This window comes from Lasioglossum baleicum, chromosome 13, assembly GCF_051020765.1.
Source record: "Lasioglossum baleicum chromosome 13, iyLasBale1, whole genome shotgun sequence".
Classification (NCBI taxonomy): domain Eukaryota; kingdom Metazoa; phylum Arthropoda; class Insecta; order Hymenoptera; family Halictidae; genus Lasioglossum; species Lasioglossum baleicum.
Genome location: NC_134941.1, coordinates 10,560,969 through 10,575,826, shown reverse-complemented (window position 1 = coordinate 10,575,826; position 14,858 = coordinate 10,560,969). Strand labels below are relative to the sequence as shown.

Here is a 14,858-nt window from a genome sequence, read left to right as displayed (position 1 = left end):
TCCAATTCACTCCAGTTTGTTGCAATTCAGATAGAACATTTTTATTTCACTTAAAGATCCGCTGTCTATTTAAAAAAAAAACATTGGTGATCTCGAAAATGACCTTGAAAATGACCTCGAACGAACATTTGCTATTCGTCGAGCGGTCGTAAAACGGGATATTGGAATTGATCGAGTTAAATCTAGGATTTAAGGATCGATGGATCGATCGCAGCGTGTTCGCGTCAAAGAGGGCACATCAGTGGGGCAACCGTTATCTTCGGTGACCCCTTGAGGAATAGGTGAGAGAGCTCTGGGCCCGCGAAATATCCGTATTTCTGTCCTAATGCTCGGGTAATAACGCCGGTAACTGTACGTCCCGCGGGACCATAATTATCTGGCTCGACCCACGGTCAGCTGGACCATAAATAGGAAACGGGAAGGGGGTTATAAATGATCCTGGCTAATGACGATCGCAGGATTATTAAGCGGTCAACGACGCTTCCTTCCTCGGCCGGCGTGTTCCGTTAGACGCGAATTTATTCGAGAGGATCTCGTGCAGGACGCGGCCACGGCTAATATCGGTTTTCTGGTCCGTGGCGAATACGATCCTGCGTCCTTATCGCGCGACAGGATCGTCGATCCTATCCTTTCTACCCTGCTTCAAACACACGTACCATCGGGCGATTTATTGTTGCTTGTTCTAACAGTTTGCTGTCCCTCGAATATTACTGATCGCTCGTTCAAGTCAGTATCAGTTTTCCCGTGTCTTCTCGTATTTCTCAGAAGCGAGATAAACTGCACAATGATTCCAGACGAAAATGTAACTTGTGTCGTACATTAATGAAATAAAACATCGACACACAGCGACGCGAAATTTTACATTCATCGGAGAACCGAAAACGGCCTTGGCGTTTTACCTTCGACAAGCGATACAGGCGAATGAAAAGTGAATGTGTGCGGTCAGGCAAGGGGAAATCTTTTGCGTGCTCGCTAATCGAGTAAACGGACAGTTCCCAGGCTGGTAACAAAGAAATCATAAACGAAACGCGCGTTAGAAACTCACGAATTTACTATGAAAACAGCCTCGCCGAGACTGAAGCAAATAACTAACTTGCAGTTAATTCTGCGTTTGCACACCGACAATTTCCCCATTTCTATTTGCAAAATTATCCGCACATTCTCGTGATTAGCTTGCAGTTTGTATTGTGGCGACCAGGGGAAATATTTTTCAATTCTTTTCCAATTCGTCTTCAATTTTTAGAATTCCTTTTTCGAATTTCTCTTTTGTAACCCTTTCTGGTTGCTTTTCACATTCTTTACGACCCATAAAATTGCTCTTTACCTTTCATAATTGATTCCATTTTATTCTGCATTAAAAATTTTTTTTTAATTGTCTTTTAACCATCTTTGAAAGATGTTAAGAACTATGCTTTCCATACATCATCTCCACCAAGTTCACAGTCCTCTTCTTCTAATTCATTCAATAAATCCTCTCACCTGACCCGAGTCAAAGTACCCAGACCGAAAAGTGCAAGTTCCCAATTAGTCCCAATTATGAACAGAGTCTAATTACAACAGATCATCGAACCGATTTCGCCGGTAAACTAATTAAGAGGTGACTGCCACCGAATGACTGTGCGAATCCTCGACTCCTCTTCATTTTCTCAGGACTCTCAGGACTCTCTTTCTCTCGAAAGAGAAAGAGATATCCGTAGCCGGACTATGTCAAATGTTTACTATGGCTGGCGTGCCTACTCGCAGAACCTATAAACGCGACGAAGACAATGCTTCACGGTGAGAATAATGGCGAACGAACGCGAGAGAATGAAACTCTTTTCGCATGCGAGGCTGCGCGAACTCAGGAAAAAACTACTTTCTTCCGAGGCGCGGTTTCACTTCGAGAGCAAACACAGCTGAGCCGACGATCGTGATCAACAATGACGCGGACGAGCCTCATTTCGTACCGGGACCATCGCGAGATTGACTTTTCCGACGAGAGGTACCTCGAGCACGCGAGCCGCAGGAAAAGCGTCGTCAACGATGAAAATCCTGCCTAATTGCTGCCGCCATTAACCACAGGTTCATACTGACATACAGTATAGCATATGAAACACCATATGTATAACATAACGGAATAACATTTAATATAACGTAATATACAGTTAAGAGCAAAACTGATCACACACACACTTTAAATCGGAATAACTTTTTTATGAATGGACCAAACACATAAAATCTTATTAATTTTTAAATAATAAAAAATTTTATATAAAATATTAATTAATATGACTTGAATTTCTCTGTAAGGTAGAAGAATTAGTTTAGTAAATGACGTTCAAAAAATATGTTGAAAAAAATGCATTTGGTCGGAATTGTGAAAAAAATAGTAAAAATTGATTTTTACGACTTTTTTAGCTGGGCCAATAACGAAAATTTGAAAGATGTGTTCGGTCAACTTGTATAAATTATAAACGCTCCGAAAATTTCACTGAAATTGGTTAATTAGTTTACGAGTTATAAACGATCAAAAGTGACAATAATTGCAATTTTTCAAGATTTTCGCCCTTTTTACCACTTAAACAATAAACGCTAGAAAAGAAAGCGAAGAGGAGGAAGTTGTAGTATATTTTACTAGCTATATGATAGCGTATCTCAACTATTTCTATTTTTAATATTTTTCTAGAACCAAAGGTGACCTTTATTTTTTTTAATGAAATGCTACATATTTTTCTACATCAAATGAAAGCTGTAATAGTATTAAGACGAGTTCAACCAGGTATTTACTATACTGTGGCCTTCAGGGTCATACAAGGGCAGAAATAAAAGAGATATGTTTAACATTTCGTAATACTGTATTTACTAGTTGCTTAATACATTCTTGCTAATGGAAGTCACATTGAACAAGATATGTAGTCTTATCAATACAACATACGAGTAAATTCAGTATTACGACTTTATTTCTTTTATTTCTGCCCTTGTACGACCCTGAAGACCATAGTATACGACCTGGCTGAACTCGTCTTAATACCAGCTTTCATTTGATGTAAAAAAAATGTGGATTTCGTTAAAAAAAAATAAAGGTCACCTTTGTTTCCAGAAAAGTATTAGAAATAAAAAAAATTGAGATACGCTATCATATTGCTAGTAAAATATACTACAACTTCCTCCTTTTCGGTTTTTCCTAATGTTTACCGTTTACGAAAAAAACTTATATAACATAACTAGACTGTGGATTTTATGCATTCATGACAAAAATGGACACTTTACAATTTAAAGAATTGGACATGTTAAAAATATTTAAGGACATCAACGTATTAGTTTCAGCTGAATAGGATAATTAAAAGACGAATACAATTTTTATTTGACTCCTGTGTGCTGCAATCAATGCAAACATTTTTTATTTTGCATAAGATCCGCAGTCTAAGCATAACGTAATACATATACAGTTGCATCATATTCAGGTTCAATACACATATATGTATAACATCATATGAATTACTTCTTATAATTTTCCTTTGATTTTTTAAGTGTTTCTAAATTCTCTATCTACCTCCTACAGAAAAATCATAGTGAGTGAAAAAAGTGGAGCACGCCCGGTAATCGTCAGGAGTAAGTGACAGTTTAATAATCGCGATCTGCGGGATTTTCAGGGCGGAACACTGTTTACCTTTCCTGCGCTCACCCAAGTGTTTGTTCCCGGTAAAAAGTAAAAGTTCAGCAAGCTCGGAACACTCTTTTGATCGATCGATCGTTCCGGTATCGACTCGCTCTCCTCATTAATCGATCGACAGTCGACGTAACCTGTACAGAACCGTGACATAAATCCGTTACATTCTATTCCCAGCCAAACGATTTACTTTCGACGAATCCCTGTTTCTCTATGATACAGAGATCTACGATCGACAGCGGTTTTTGTGGATCACGCGAGCCATTTTACAGCTCGCAGTCGGACCGACCTGTCTGTTCATCGCTGACCGTTTCTACTTATCTCGATCCGAGGGTACTATGCATATTTATGAACCCGTGCCATTTTATAACGCGCAAAGTGCAGCGAAACGAGGTCGACAGGTATTTCTTTGCTTTGGAAAAATTAGTTTACGAGGAATTTTTGTAGCAGTAAAGTGGAATCGAGGCTGGGTAATTAATTATTAAAGTCTCGGATCAGCCGGATTTTATGCTTCCATAAATGGCTGATCAAGCTCGAACATATTGAGCTTACTAAATTAAATCTTACTGCGATATCGATTTAAATCTTATTAAGACGGTTTAGTGAGATTTTATGGGGCCTGCGTTTCTTTAAGCCTCCGTTGGATATTTGCATAAACATTGAGAAACCGAGACTCGAGCTTCGAAATGTTTCTTCGTGGGAAAAATATTTCTGCATCGATTGCAACAGGCAGGTGTTAAATAAAAATTTATTTTATCCCAGAAAACTAATAACACCAGTATGTGCATTCAAGCCATTTTATGTCTCGAAACGATTTAATGATTTGCTGCGAATAATAATAATTACGGTGAACCAAGGTGGCAATATCTCCACCCTGTAGATTCTTCTTGGGATCTAACAAGGGAAGGACCCCAAGTGTCCGACTTCGATTTTGATAATCTTTTGTGAGACGATGATATATGGATCCCTAATTATGTATACAAAATATTAGGTGTAGTTATTCAATAGTTTTAAAGATATAAACAATTAAAGTTTCATACCTTGTTGATATACCATGATTTGCAGCTCAAGTTTTCGAAGTTCAATTGTTTATATCTTTAAAACTATTGAGTAACTACACCTAATATTTTGCAGACATCATTAGGGATCCATATACCATAATCTCACAAAAAATTATCAAAATCGAAGTCGGACCCTTGGGGTCCTACCCTTGTGAAAGGTTCGATCGATGCTATTATTCTCCATTTGGTAGGAGATCCTCTGAAAACGAGTAGGTTGACGAATAGCTCCAGCCTCGTGGGAGTAGGATGTTAGTTCACGAGGCAGGAAATGGCCGTTTCGAAAGAGAGAACCTTTTGTAAAATCGCGTAACCCGACTGCTAGTGAAATGACTGCGGGGCGCCGCGACGGTAAAAGGTAAAAGGCTGAAAGTGTTCGACCGCTGGTTACTTTCGATTCGCATCGATGTCGAGAAGGAAATCGTGTGCTCGTCTCTCGTTTATAATCGTCATCTCGTTTCGTCCCGCACTCGTCTCTCTTTCTGTCCTCTTTCTCTCCTCGCCTTCTTATTCTCTCTCTCTCTTTCTCTTTCTCTCTTGGCCATATGAGAATCTAGGTCGCACGGCCGCGTTCACCTTCCAGCAAAGCAATGTCTTCCAAGGAAGGTCGTCGCTCGTCTGGAAAGCCTCTCTTTCTTGACCATTCTTCTCCCTTTCTTTCGATCATCCTCGCGGCGTCGTTCCCTCTCGAATCAGTTCGATTAATCGCTCGATTGTCAAGGGTACGCGCGAACTCCCTGGGACGTACGCATCCAGTCGGTCACGGTGATATTCGGACACTTTTATTTATTTTATTTGTCAAATTATATTCTTAAAATTCGACTTCAATTTTTGCGAGATGCCAGGAGGATCGGTTTCCTAGCTGACAGAAAATTTTACAGGTTGTTCTTTACAACTTTTTCATCAGTAAAATTTAAATCAAATTTGAAATTTGTGATTTTTAAGTTAAAATATTTTTCACGATTCTGACCAATTGCAGTTTTCAAAAAAAATGTTCAGCTACTAAACTAATCCCAACTTCCCAAAGAGATCGAAATCGGAAGGTCCAGTCTGCAAAAATTGTCTCCTTAACCCTTTACTGGTATATATTCACAAATGTATCTGTCTAAACGTAAAACAAAAAAAAAGAAAAGTTATACAAATGCTGATACATTCATTTCTTATTTATATGTAATGATTTATGTATAAGAATGGGGCAAACTTAGAGGGGGTAAACCCCTTCAATATAATTACACTTGTTGTATATTATATAAAAAATACGTTCGCTAAGAAAATTAATCCCTCTAAGCTTGTCTTACGTATAAAGTAAATAAAATTCTAGTCCATTGACGACAGCCGTAGTTAAAGGGTTAACAGTGTTCGAATATTACTGTGAGCGACCATACAATGCGTCCATAACGTCGTTACGGCTCCCCGGTTTCGTTTCCACTAAAAAACGAATTAAACGAAGTTAATTCAAGGGCAAACGGTTTTTAACCTATGCCACTGGAATTTATTTATAGGCTATAATGTCTACGCGTAAAATGCGGTTCTTCTGTGTTTTGCAGAGCAGCGGTTCACTTGTTGAAGGATCTACTGTTTTGTTGCTTGCACGATTGCTTATTATTAAACGCATTCCTCGATAATCTCCGGAGACTCGTCGTTATTTATTTGACGGAACAAACGAGGTTCTTTAATTATAACTGATCTCTCAGAACTTTCCATTTCGATGGAACAGGTTAATATTACGGAGTTTTACGTGAAGTAAAAAGATTGTACATCGATCGCGCGGGATACTTAATTTGTCAAAAATGTAGGTCAAAGTAGATTGAGATATCGGGTGTAATTAATCGTCGATTCTGTCGTCCCGCGAACGACACACCAGCTATTACCGCGACGAGTAATTAATTGACCGTCCGGATCAATCAGCCGACCGCTCCCTGTCGCGCTAATTAGTCGCGTTCATAAGGCCCGTTATTGTTCCTGGAATCATTGTCATCGCGGCGGTGCATTGTGCTATTAGAAAGCGGTGCCGCGAGTTCCATGGAAAATCATCCGCGATCTTTTCCCTTTCTCTCTTTTCACTATAGAAGATAATTTTTGGCGATGGGGAAAATTCAGTTGTCTCCAAAAGTCCCTAGACTTTAATTAATCAGCCTCGGCTAAGTAATTGTCGCAGAGTGCGTCGACAAACGGAATTTGGAAACAAGCTGTGACTTATTACTAGACTGCGGATTTTACGCATTTATGAGAAAAATGGGCACGTACAATTTAGAGCAGTGAACGAATTAGGAAGATTTAAGGACATGTGTGTATTAATTTCAGCTTAATAAGACGATTAAAAGAAGAAAGAAATTTCTATTTGGCTCCTGCGTCTTGCAATGAATGCAAACATTTTGTATTTTGCATAAAGATCCGCAGTCTACTTGTTACAAAACAGTGTTGGGCAATAAATAGATTTATTTAAATAAAAATTTAAATAACAAGTTGTTTATTATTTGAGCAAGTCTAAATAAAATAATACAGTTAATTGTTATTTACAAATACAATTTCAATCATTATTTGTATTGACAAATAATACATTAAATTGTATTTTTTATAGGCAGCTAGGCCCTTCGGACGGGCCCTACCACTGGCGGTATACCTGAAAAGGTTGCTGTAGCAGACAAAAAACGCGTCGAAGTTGCAAAATATGAAAGTATACCTTATATCCATTGTTATAAGAATATTAATCCTGTATTATGAAATGTTACCTCACCGTTCCTCCAGCGGATTAGGCGATATACCTGTAAAGGACGTTATAGCAAGCAAAAAACGCATGCGAATCTTCAACTCCGACAGATCGACAACACGTGCGACGGACCCATCGAAGCGACGAGCGGACTACCCTTATAAACGTGTAATTGATGACCGTAAACAGTGTCAAAAGGAGTTTCTTTGATTGTGTCCCCACTTCTCAACAAAGTCCTTCCGACACGCCCCTGTCCAATAACAAACGCAACATTTCCCCGCGTAAATCCACCCTTAACCATTCATGAAAAACCGAGGTGACAACCGTAGTACTATTTTGACCGTGGTCGGAGTAACTTCTTCCCGTTCGCTGTCGCGATTTCGGATAGTGTGTTGTGTAGAAGTGTGGTGTTCTGTGCTTCATCGTTAATAAGACGTGTTCATGAAAATGGCAGTGTCAACTTGATCCGACGGAGGAACAGAAGATTCGGAAAAATTTGTTAGTACCCATACTTGACATTACTATTTTATAATGTAGGATTAATATTCTTATGTGTAACAATGGATATAAGGTATTCGTTCACATTGTGCAACTTCAAATTTATGATTCGAATGGGCAGGGAGACGATCACTTGATTCCAACGTTGGGCAAAAATTTAATCAACGATTGACGAATTAAATCCCTACTTTTTAGTCGTTAATTGCGGTTAACAATTAAATTCCTACTTTAGTCGATAATTGTGGTTAACGATTACATTCTTTTCAATTGTAATCGTCAATCAGATAATTGATTAATGATTAACTGCTGAAATTTCGAAATTGAATACGGAATCAAAACTGTATGCATACTGAAAAAAATGTAAACCGAGTTTTTACCACGTTTTTATTAGCTCGCTTTCTGTGTTTCTCTCTCGCTCTTTATTACAATTTACGGATAGACCGTGTGCCGATTAACTTCAACAATTGATTAAATCGGTCTCCGATTTATCGATAATTTCTTTTTTAATCAACGATTGACGATTAACTTCATTAATCGAGTTTTAACACATTAATCAATCAATCTTTTACATCAAGGTATTGATGTAAAAAACTTGAAAACCATTTTCTTAGTTATAAACAATATTGCGGAAAGTTTCTTTTACGCGTAGATTCACCCCTAGAACGGATGACCATTACTTTTTATAGACTTTGTACAGTATTTTTACAAAAAGTTCCAAAATTGTTGAAGAAAGAAAAAATTCTTAAGAGGCTGTCTCTCTCTTGTTCTTATTGCAATCGATGTAGAAAATGTTTATTTCGCATGAAAATACAGTTTACGGATAGAACTGTTGTACCACACGCTCTAATTTAGAATTTTAGTCCATTAATCGACGCAGTATGCGACCGACAATTAGAAAGCTGGAACAAACAAGTGCTATACTCACACGTCGCCAGCTGCAGAGGTATTTGGGCCGCGTGTACGCTGCTGTGCCTCGCTATTGTGATCTAGAACAAAAAAAATAATAGCTCGTTAGATCGGCTACGGAGTATTTCGTCCCTAGATGTAGCTAGAATAACTAGGTGGCGCGCTCTTGATTCTACTCGCATAAATATTATTCATTGTGTCACAGTGACTCTGCTTTTATCCTGCGTGTCGTTGACTCGATTTTTTTTTATGTAACCTCCTTGCATAACTCTTTCTTCACCTGTTCCTTTCGTGCCATTTACCCGAGGATTCGTTAATTCTCTGATATAATTTGTCACATTACTTCGAGCAATTCCGAATCAACTGCTTGGATAATTAATTCGAGAAATTGGAGGTTGCAATTCTTTTAACCTGATTATTTATGTAAATGGTTACGGGGTAATATCAAAATGTTGTGTAACTGTTTCATCATTGAATTGCAGGCTTTATACAATCTGGATGTTCTAAAAACTTTTCTAAAATTTATTTCGGTCTTAATGACATATTATAAATTAATACATGAATGTTTACATTTCTATAAAAATCTCCAGGCTATTTTTATATTCAGATAATAGCAGTAGGAATGAATATAAATATCAAATGTGTGAAAATATATGCCACACAAACAGAAATAAATATAAATGGCAGAAATATTCTCCGGAATTATTATTTCTGATTTGATCACATTCGCGCGAAGCATAATTACCTTCACTTTCAATAACTTTCTCCACACCATTAAAGCCACTGAAAGTTCAAAGTGTACGTGTCCGAAACGCACTTAAAATTATTAGAAGTTCTAACGAAGTCCGAGTCGACTCTGCTGCATCTCGATTTATCGGTTCTAGAATCGGCGATCGACGCACAGATTAAAACCGCGATCGTCATCGATCGAAAAGTCCTTGCGAAAATGTCAGGTAAACTTGATCCGCTCGACTCTCTCCGCTCGGTCTATGAATCATGCGATCCGAGATGTTCTAGCTTGCACATGATCGAGGCTCGCTGGATCGAGGCTTCATTTCTCATCGATCAGGCTTGATTATTAACCGGCGAATCCGTGGAAAAGGTGTCGATGGAACGCAATTTTAAGCACAATCGGTAACATCTTATCGCGTGGAACAAAACGCAAGGTGTTTCTCAGCAATTATACTTTATTGGTTTGGTCGAAGGCCGATGAAGTATGTGCAGGGAATCCGATTCTGCGTTGCTCGAATCAACTATTGTTTGTTGCGTATAGCGTGTGTATACTCATCTGAAGGTCCCAGAAAATTATTAACTAATCAAGGAATCTCTCGAGGCCTATTTAATTTAACGACAATTACAGCTGAGAGAATTACGATTTTATTGAAATCATAAAGTGTACATAAAGAGCCAGGTAGAGATGGGAACAAGTACCTCGCAAACAGGTTCGAACCTTGATTGATGGAATTCGCGCGAACTCTCTACAAGTAGAAATTAGTTTGTTATCGGCGCACAGGTTATTCAGACGTTGTTTTAAGTAGTAATCGAAACCCATGAAATGAAACTTGGTTATTGAACTTGACTCGGATTCGTGAGTACATATTGAACTTGATCCCATCCCTAGAGCCAGGTTTTATTAAAGATGGCTAACTCGGGAACGAATAATATTTTTAATTGTCCAGACGATCGTCGAAAAATAATGCTAAAATAGTCCATATTCGAACCCGATGATCTAGTATAATTTAGTTCTATTCCCGTTCAATAGCGAAACGTGTTAAACCTATTTTTAATTGTCCGAACGATCGGAGAACAAGTCCTCGGAACGAGAGTAGTACAAGCGTTCGCCTCGCAGAAAAACCGCGAAACTAAGGGAACCAGTAATCTATATAGCCGCGCCGACTATTATCATATTATTCCCCGTCGATCATAATTATTATGATTAATCGTATAGACCCGGGAGCGGCCATTCCCTTCTGTGTTAATAGGAAAGTCAGGCTCAATGTTCGTCGAACAACCGATCAGCTATTTTCGATGGTTACATCGGCTCCCGTCGTACTACATCATCGACGATCAAATACATAATTTCTTACGATGATACGATCGCTCATGCGTGCATATTAAGAGCAGGCTGATCCTCGATTAACCATCATGATGGGTAGACATTGAAAACTGCACTACTTCGGAGGAAGATCTCACGGGTCGTTGATAATATTGATTGCTGTTACTATTTATTCATTTATTAACAATTTTCGATCGTTCCCGCTCTTTATTCACTCTGTCGGAAAATGTTTTGGGTCATTGTATTAGGTTGGCAACTAAGTTCGCGACCTCCACATTTTCTCAAACGAAGTCATTTATAATTATTTTTTAAGCACGAGTATTTTATATCAAATTAATCGCAAAATTCAGAGCTTTCCATTGATTGTATACAGGGTGTCTCAGCTGGAGGAGGCTACCTAAATATCTCCTGTATTTTTAATGGCACGAAAAAATATTTATGGCATGATTTGAATGGTCGTCATTTTTTATCGGGCAAACTCATTTTTCTGTATTCCATCTTGTTAATTACTTAAGCATATTAAAATGTATTTTTTCAGCCGCTATAAGATGGTATGAAAAAAATAAGTTTTCTCGATAAAAAAATTACGATGACCTTGAAAAATACTATGAAAAAATAACTGGACAAATGAAATTGTTCTTCTATAATATTCCTCCTTCGATACCATTTAATTTATGCCATTAAAAATAAAGGAGATATTTAGGTGGCCTCCGTCAGCTGAGACACCCTGTATAGTTCAAAAGGAATGGTTACTGAATGAGGTTATAATGATACAATAAAAGAATTACTAAACAGAAGTTCGCGAATTTAGTTGCCAACCTAATATTTTTAATTAGATCAATACATATTAAAATTTTCTGTAATATCGGAGATCTTGACCTCTCTGAAAGATATATTTTTGTTGACAATTGCAGCTGCTAGGATGCTTCGAATAAAGTATAATAAGCTGACCTTCAGTTAACCTTGAACCAAATCATCTGAATATCACGGAAAACGTAAGGCTAAAACTAAAGGTAGAAAATTGACGATATTTAAACCGAACTGCAACTGTTCTATTTTGTCATGAGTGCATAAAATCCGCAGTCTAAGTATTAATAAAAAAGATAAATGTTATTTTGCATAAAGATCCGCGGCGGAGTTATACCGAATGTAAAAAGGATCAAGAGGATCGTGTCTGACCGAGACCCTGGCAATCGCGAGTGAATTAATTTAAATCGGAGTCACCATGATTCGATCCGATCCGATGAATAATAGTAAACGAAGCGGCCGGATGATTAATTCCGCCGTTGAAACCCGAGAGCTCCCCGGTTTCTAGCCGCGGCAAGGTTGTAAATAAGACCTAAAGACGGCTTGTTTGTATACAGCCGGCGACTGATTGGATAACGAAAAGGACGAACGTGTTTCCCAACCGAGTTAGCTCACTCCTAATTACCCTATCCGGTAAAACACGCCGTCTCCAGACTATTTAGCGATTAGCGAGCGGTTACATGCGTCGGATGATTGCGTCGTTGTTGCTGGCAGTCGTTTATCGCGAACAATCGACGGCGAAAATACGCGTGACGCCAACGGGAAGAGGATTGTCAACTCATGCTTGGTCCTTGAAGAGGATTAACAAACATGGTTACATCCAATCATTAACCGCTTACGCGGTGTGTGCTTCAGACTATAAAAACATTTTTTTTGCTGCACAACTTTTAACCTGGAAGAGGATTGTTCATTTTATGATAGGTTTTTACGACTCCTTGGACAGGATTAATCATTTTTGTGAGGTTCGGCGAATCAATTTTAACATACTCAGTCTTCGATGATTATTTTTCTAATTTCTTTTGACATGATGTCAAATGAAGGCCATCGAAGTTGTTCGCATTTCCTGGACTTCGTTCGCACGAAAATAAATTCGAATAATCCCAGAACATTAACAGCATGAATGAAGAAAGACAAAATATAATAATTTAGTAATAAATGTAACAAAGAACCGAAGGAAAAACAGAGAAGAATTGGAAGGTGTTAAGAAAATATTGTACAGCGGATCGAGGAAGAAATGGTGATCTCAACGATCGCGTTAATCGCGGTCTTCGAAGGAAAGCACGCGGTTCGGTTAGGTATAATTAGAAATTTTTCCAGCATAATGACCAGCGGAACCAGTTCAGGGTTGCGTCGATGTGCCCCGGAGACATCAACGCCAGTCGAGCTGCGCAAGAAAAACGAGGCAGACGTAACGCTTGCGTCTGATCGGCATCGGCAATTACACGCTCGCCTGGCCGGTCGCGACGCGACGCGGCTCTCCTCTACACACGCTGCACCACTCGTTTCTGCCGATACCTAAATCGGCAGCGTTCGGAAAATAAAAGTGTGTCGAGGGAAGTAAAAGGTGTCTTGATTTGCCCTTGCCGGCGACCGACGCCATTACTCGACACCCGAGAACCCGCCAATCTGTCGGAACGCTCGCATTATGCTCTTTTGCTCCCTTCCCGATCGTTCCATTGTCTCCACCTTCCGCGATTAACTCGCTTTTTGCTTTATTTCGTGGCGCTAATTTCAGGAACGAACTTCTTTCTCCTCTTTTCAAGGGAACCAGTCTTCTCAGAACCTTTTGTTTCTCGACATTTTCTCAAATGAGATTAGAGATCATTCGATTAAGACCGTTCGTGGAAGAACATTAGTAAGCTTATGAGAATACTAGTCCGGTGACAAAATTTTTTTACTTGTAATTAATTTTCATGAATCTCTTAGAAATATTCCCGCGACGTTTTTCTGGTTGAAACGACTCCAAACACGGTTTAACTAATTGGTAATTTTTTACTTTTAAATTAATCACGGAGACCCGTTAAAGGTTCTGTTGTTTCTTTCTTGTTCTCGAAAGAAACGGAATCATTTCACTTTTCCATCAGAGACACTGCTCTCATTCTGCTCCACTTTTCGATCACTTTTAAGAGAAATCACACTTTCGTCGGGGAAAAATCCAGCGAGCGGTATTGATGCGTGATTGTATCTCGCGATCCATGTTCCGCGAACAGAATCGTTCGTGAAAGTGATAGATCTTCCATTTTAATTGTCTCAACGTTCGCCTGTCTAAAAAGAGAAACCTCCAGAAAATTCTAATTTCTTAAAACATTGGTCACGAAATCTCAATGCGCACCGTTCGGTTATCAACAATTCGCGAGGTAGCGTGTTTCTTCCAACTATAAATCACAACAAATGAAAAAATTTCACTACTCTACGAATAGATTTCATCTACCATAATCAGCCTAATCTTCAATTACCCGTTATCGTAATCGATTCCACAATAAGCCGAGACTCCCGACGAGAAGTTTATTAAGTAATAAATTAAAATGTCTTCTGTTATTATTAATAACACATAAAGCAGATATTCTTAGCAATAGATCATAAACGGATAACGATGCGCGATGAAGCAATAACTTTTAGAGGTTTTTAGAGGTACTTAACACCGTCTTGGTGTTCAATTACTCAATTCTCGAAATTCATCCGACATCTAATGATCTCCGTTTCGGTATAGAGCCGTCGACTCGAATTTCTGTACGTAAATAAATAACCTTAACCAATTAACTGATTAAGAGATCGTGGTAAAAAGAGGGTGAAATGTAACGCGGTCCCCGATGGAAAGCGAGATTTCGCGATACATATATACACGTTTCTCACGTGCGGCGTCCACGGCTGTACTAGAGAAATTGTCTAATAAACACCGACACGTCTGCGTTGTTAATGCCTGTGCACACTTATCGGTTGCACGCCGATGAAAGTGGTTTAACGAGTCAGCAGCCATTTCGTGGATACGCCTGGCACGCGTACTGGGTGAATGTTCTTTCGTACGTATAAAAACCATCGGCAGATATTTCAGCATTTGTTCCGTCATCGCTCGATCCTAGCGAAATGACGAATTTTTAAAACCTATCTTTCAGTGATATGATTTTCAGTGATTATGATCTTACATTATAGGTTAATTCGGCCTATTATGTTTTG

General features: G+C 38.8%; 2 protein-coding genes across 3 annotated transcripts in view; one reads left to right on the top strand and one right to left on the bottom strand.

The window, feature by feature from the left end:
* Window positions 1-14,858, top strand: part of Mtpap (mitochondrial poly(A) polymerase) — a 76,502-nt gene that overhangs the window by 32,892 nt on the left and 28,752 nt on the right. The gene's annotated exons all lie outside the window — the stretch shown is intronic.
* The window catches only part of Pio (zona pellucida domain-containing protein piopio), a 94,251-nt gene that overhangs the window by 64,966 nt on the left and 14,427 nt on the right, over window positions 1-14,858 (bottom strand). For both annotated transcript variants that reach the window (XM_076437044.1, XM_076437045.1), the window contains exon 3: window positions 8,841-8,901. In XM_076437044.1, coding sequence (XP_076293159.1) covers window positions 8,841-8,901 — 61 coding nt within the window. The remainder of the gene's footprint in view (window positions 1-8,840; window positions 8,902-14,858) is intronic.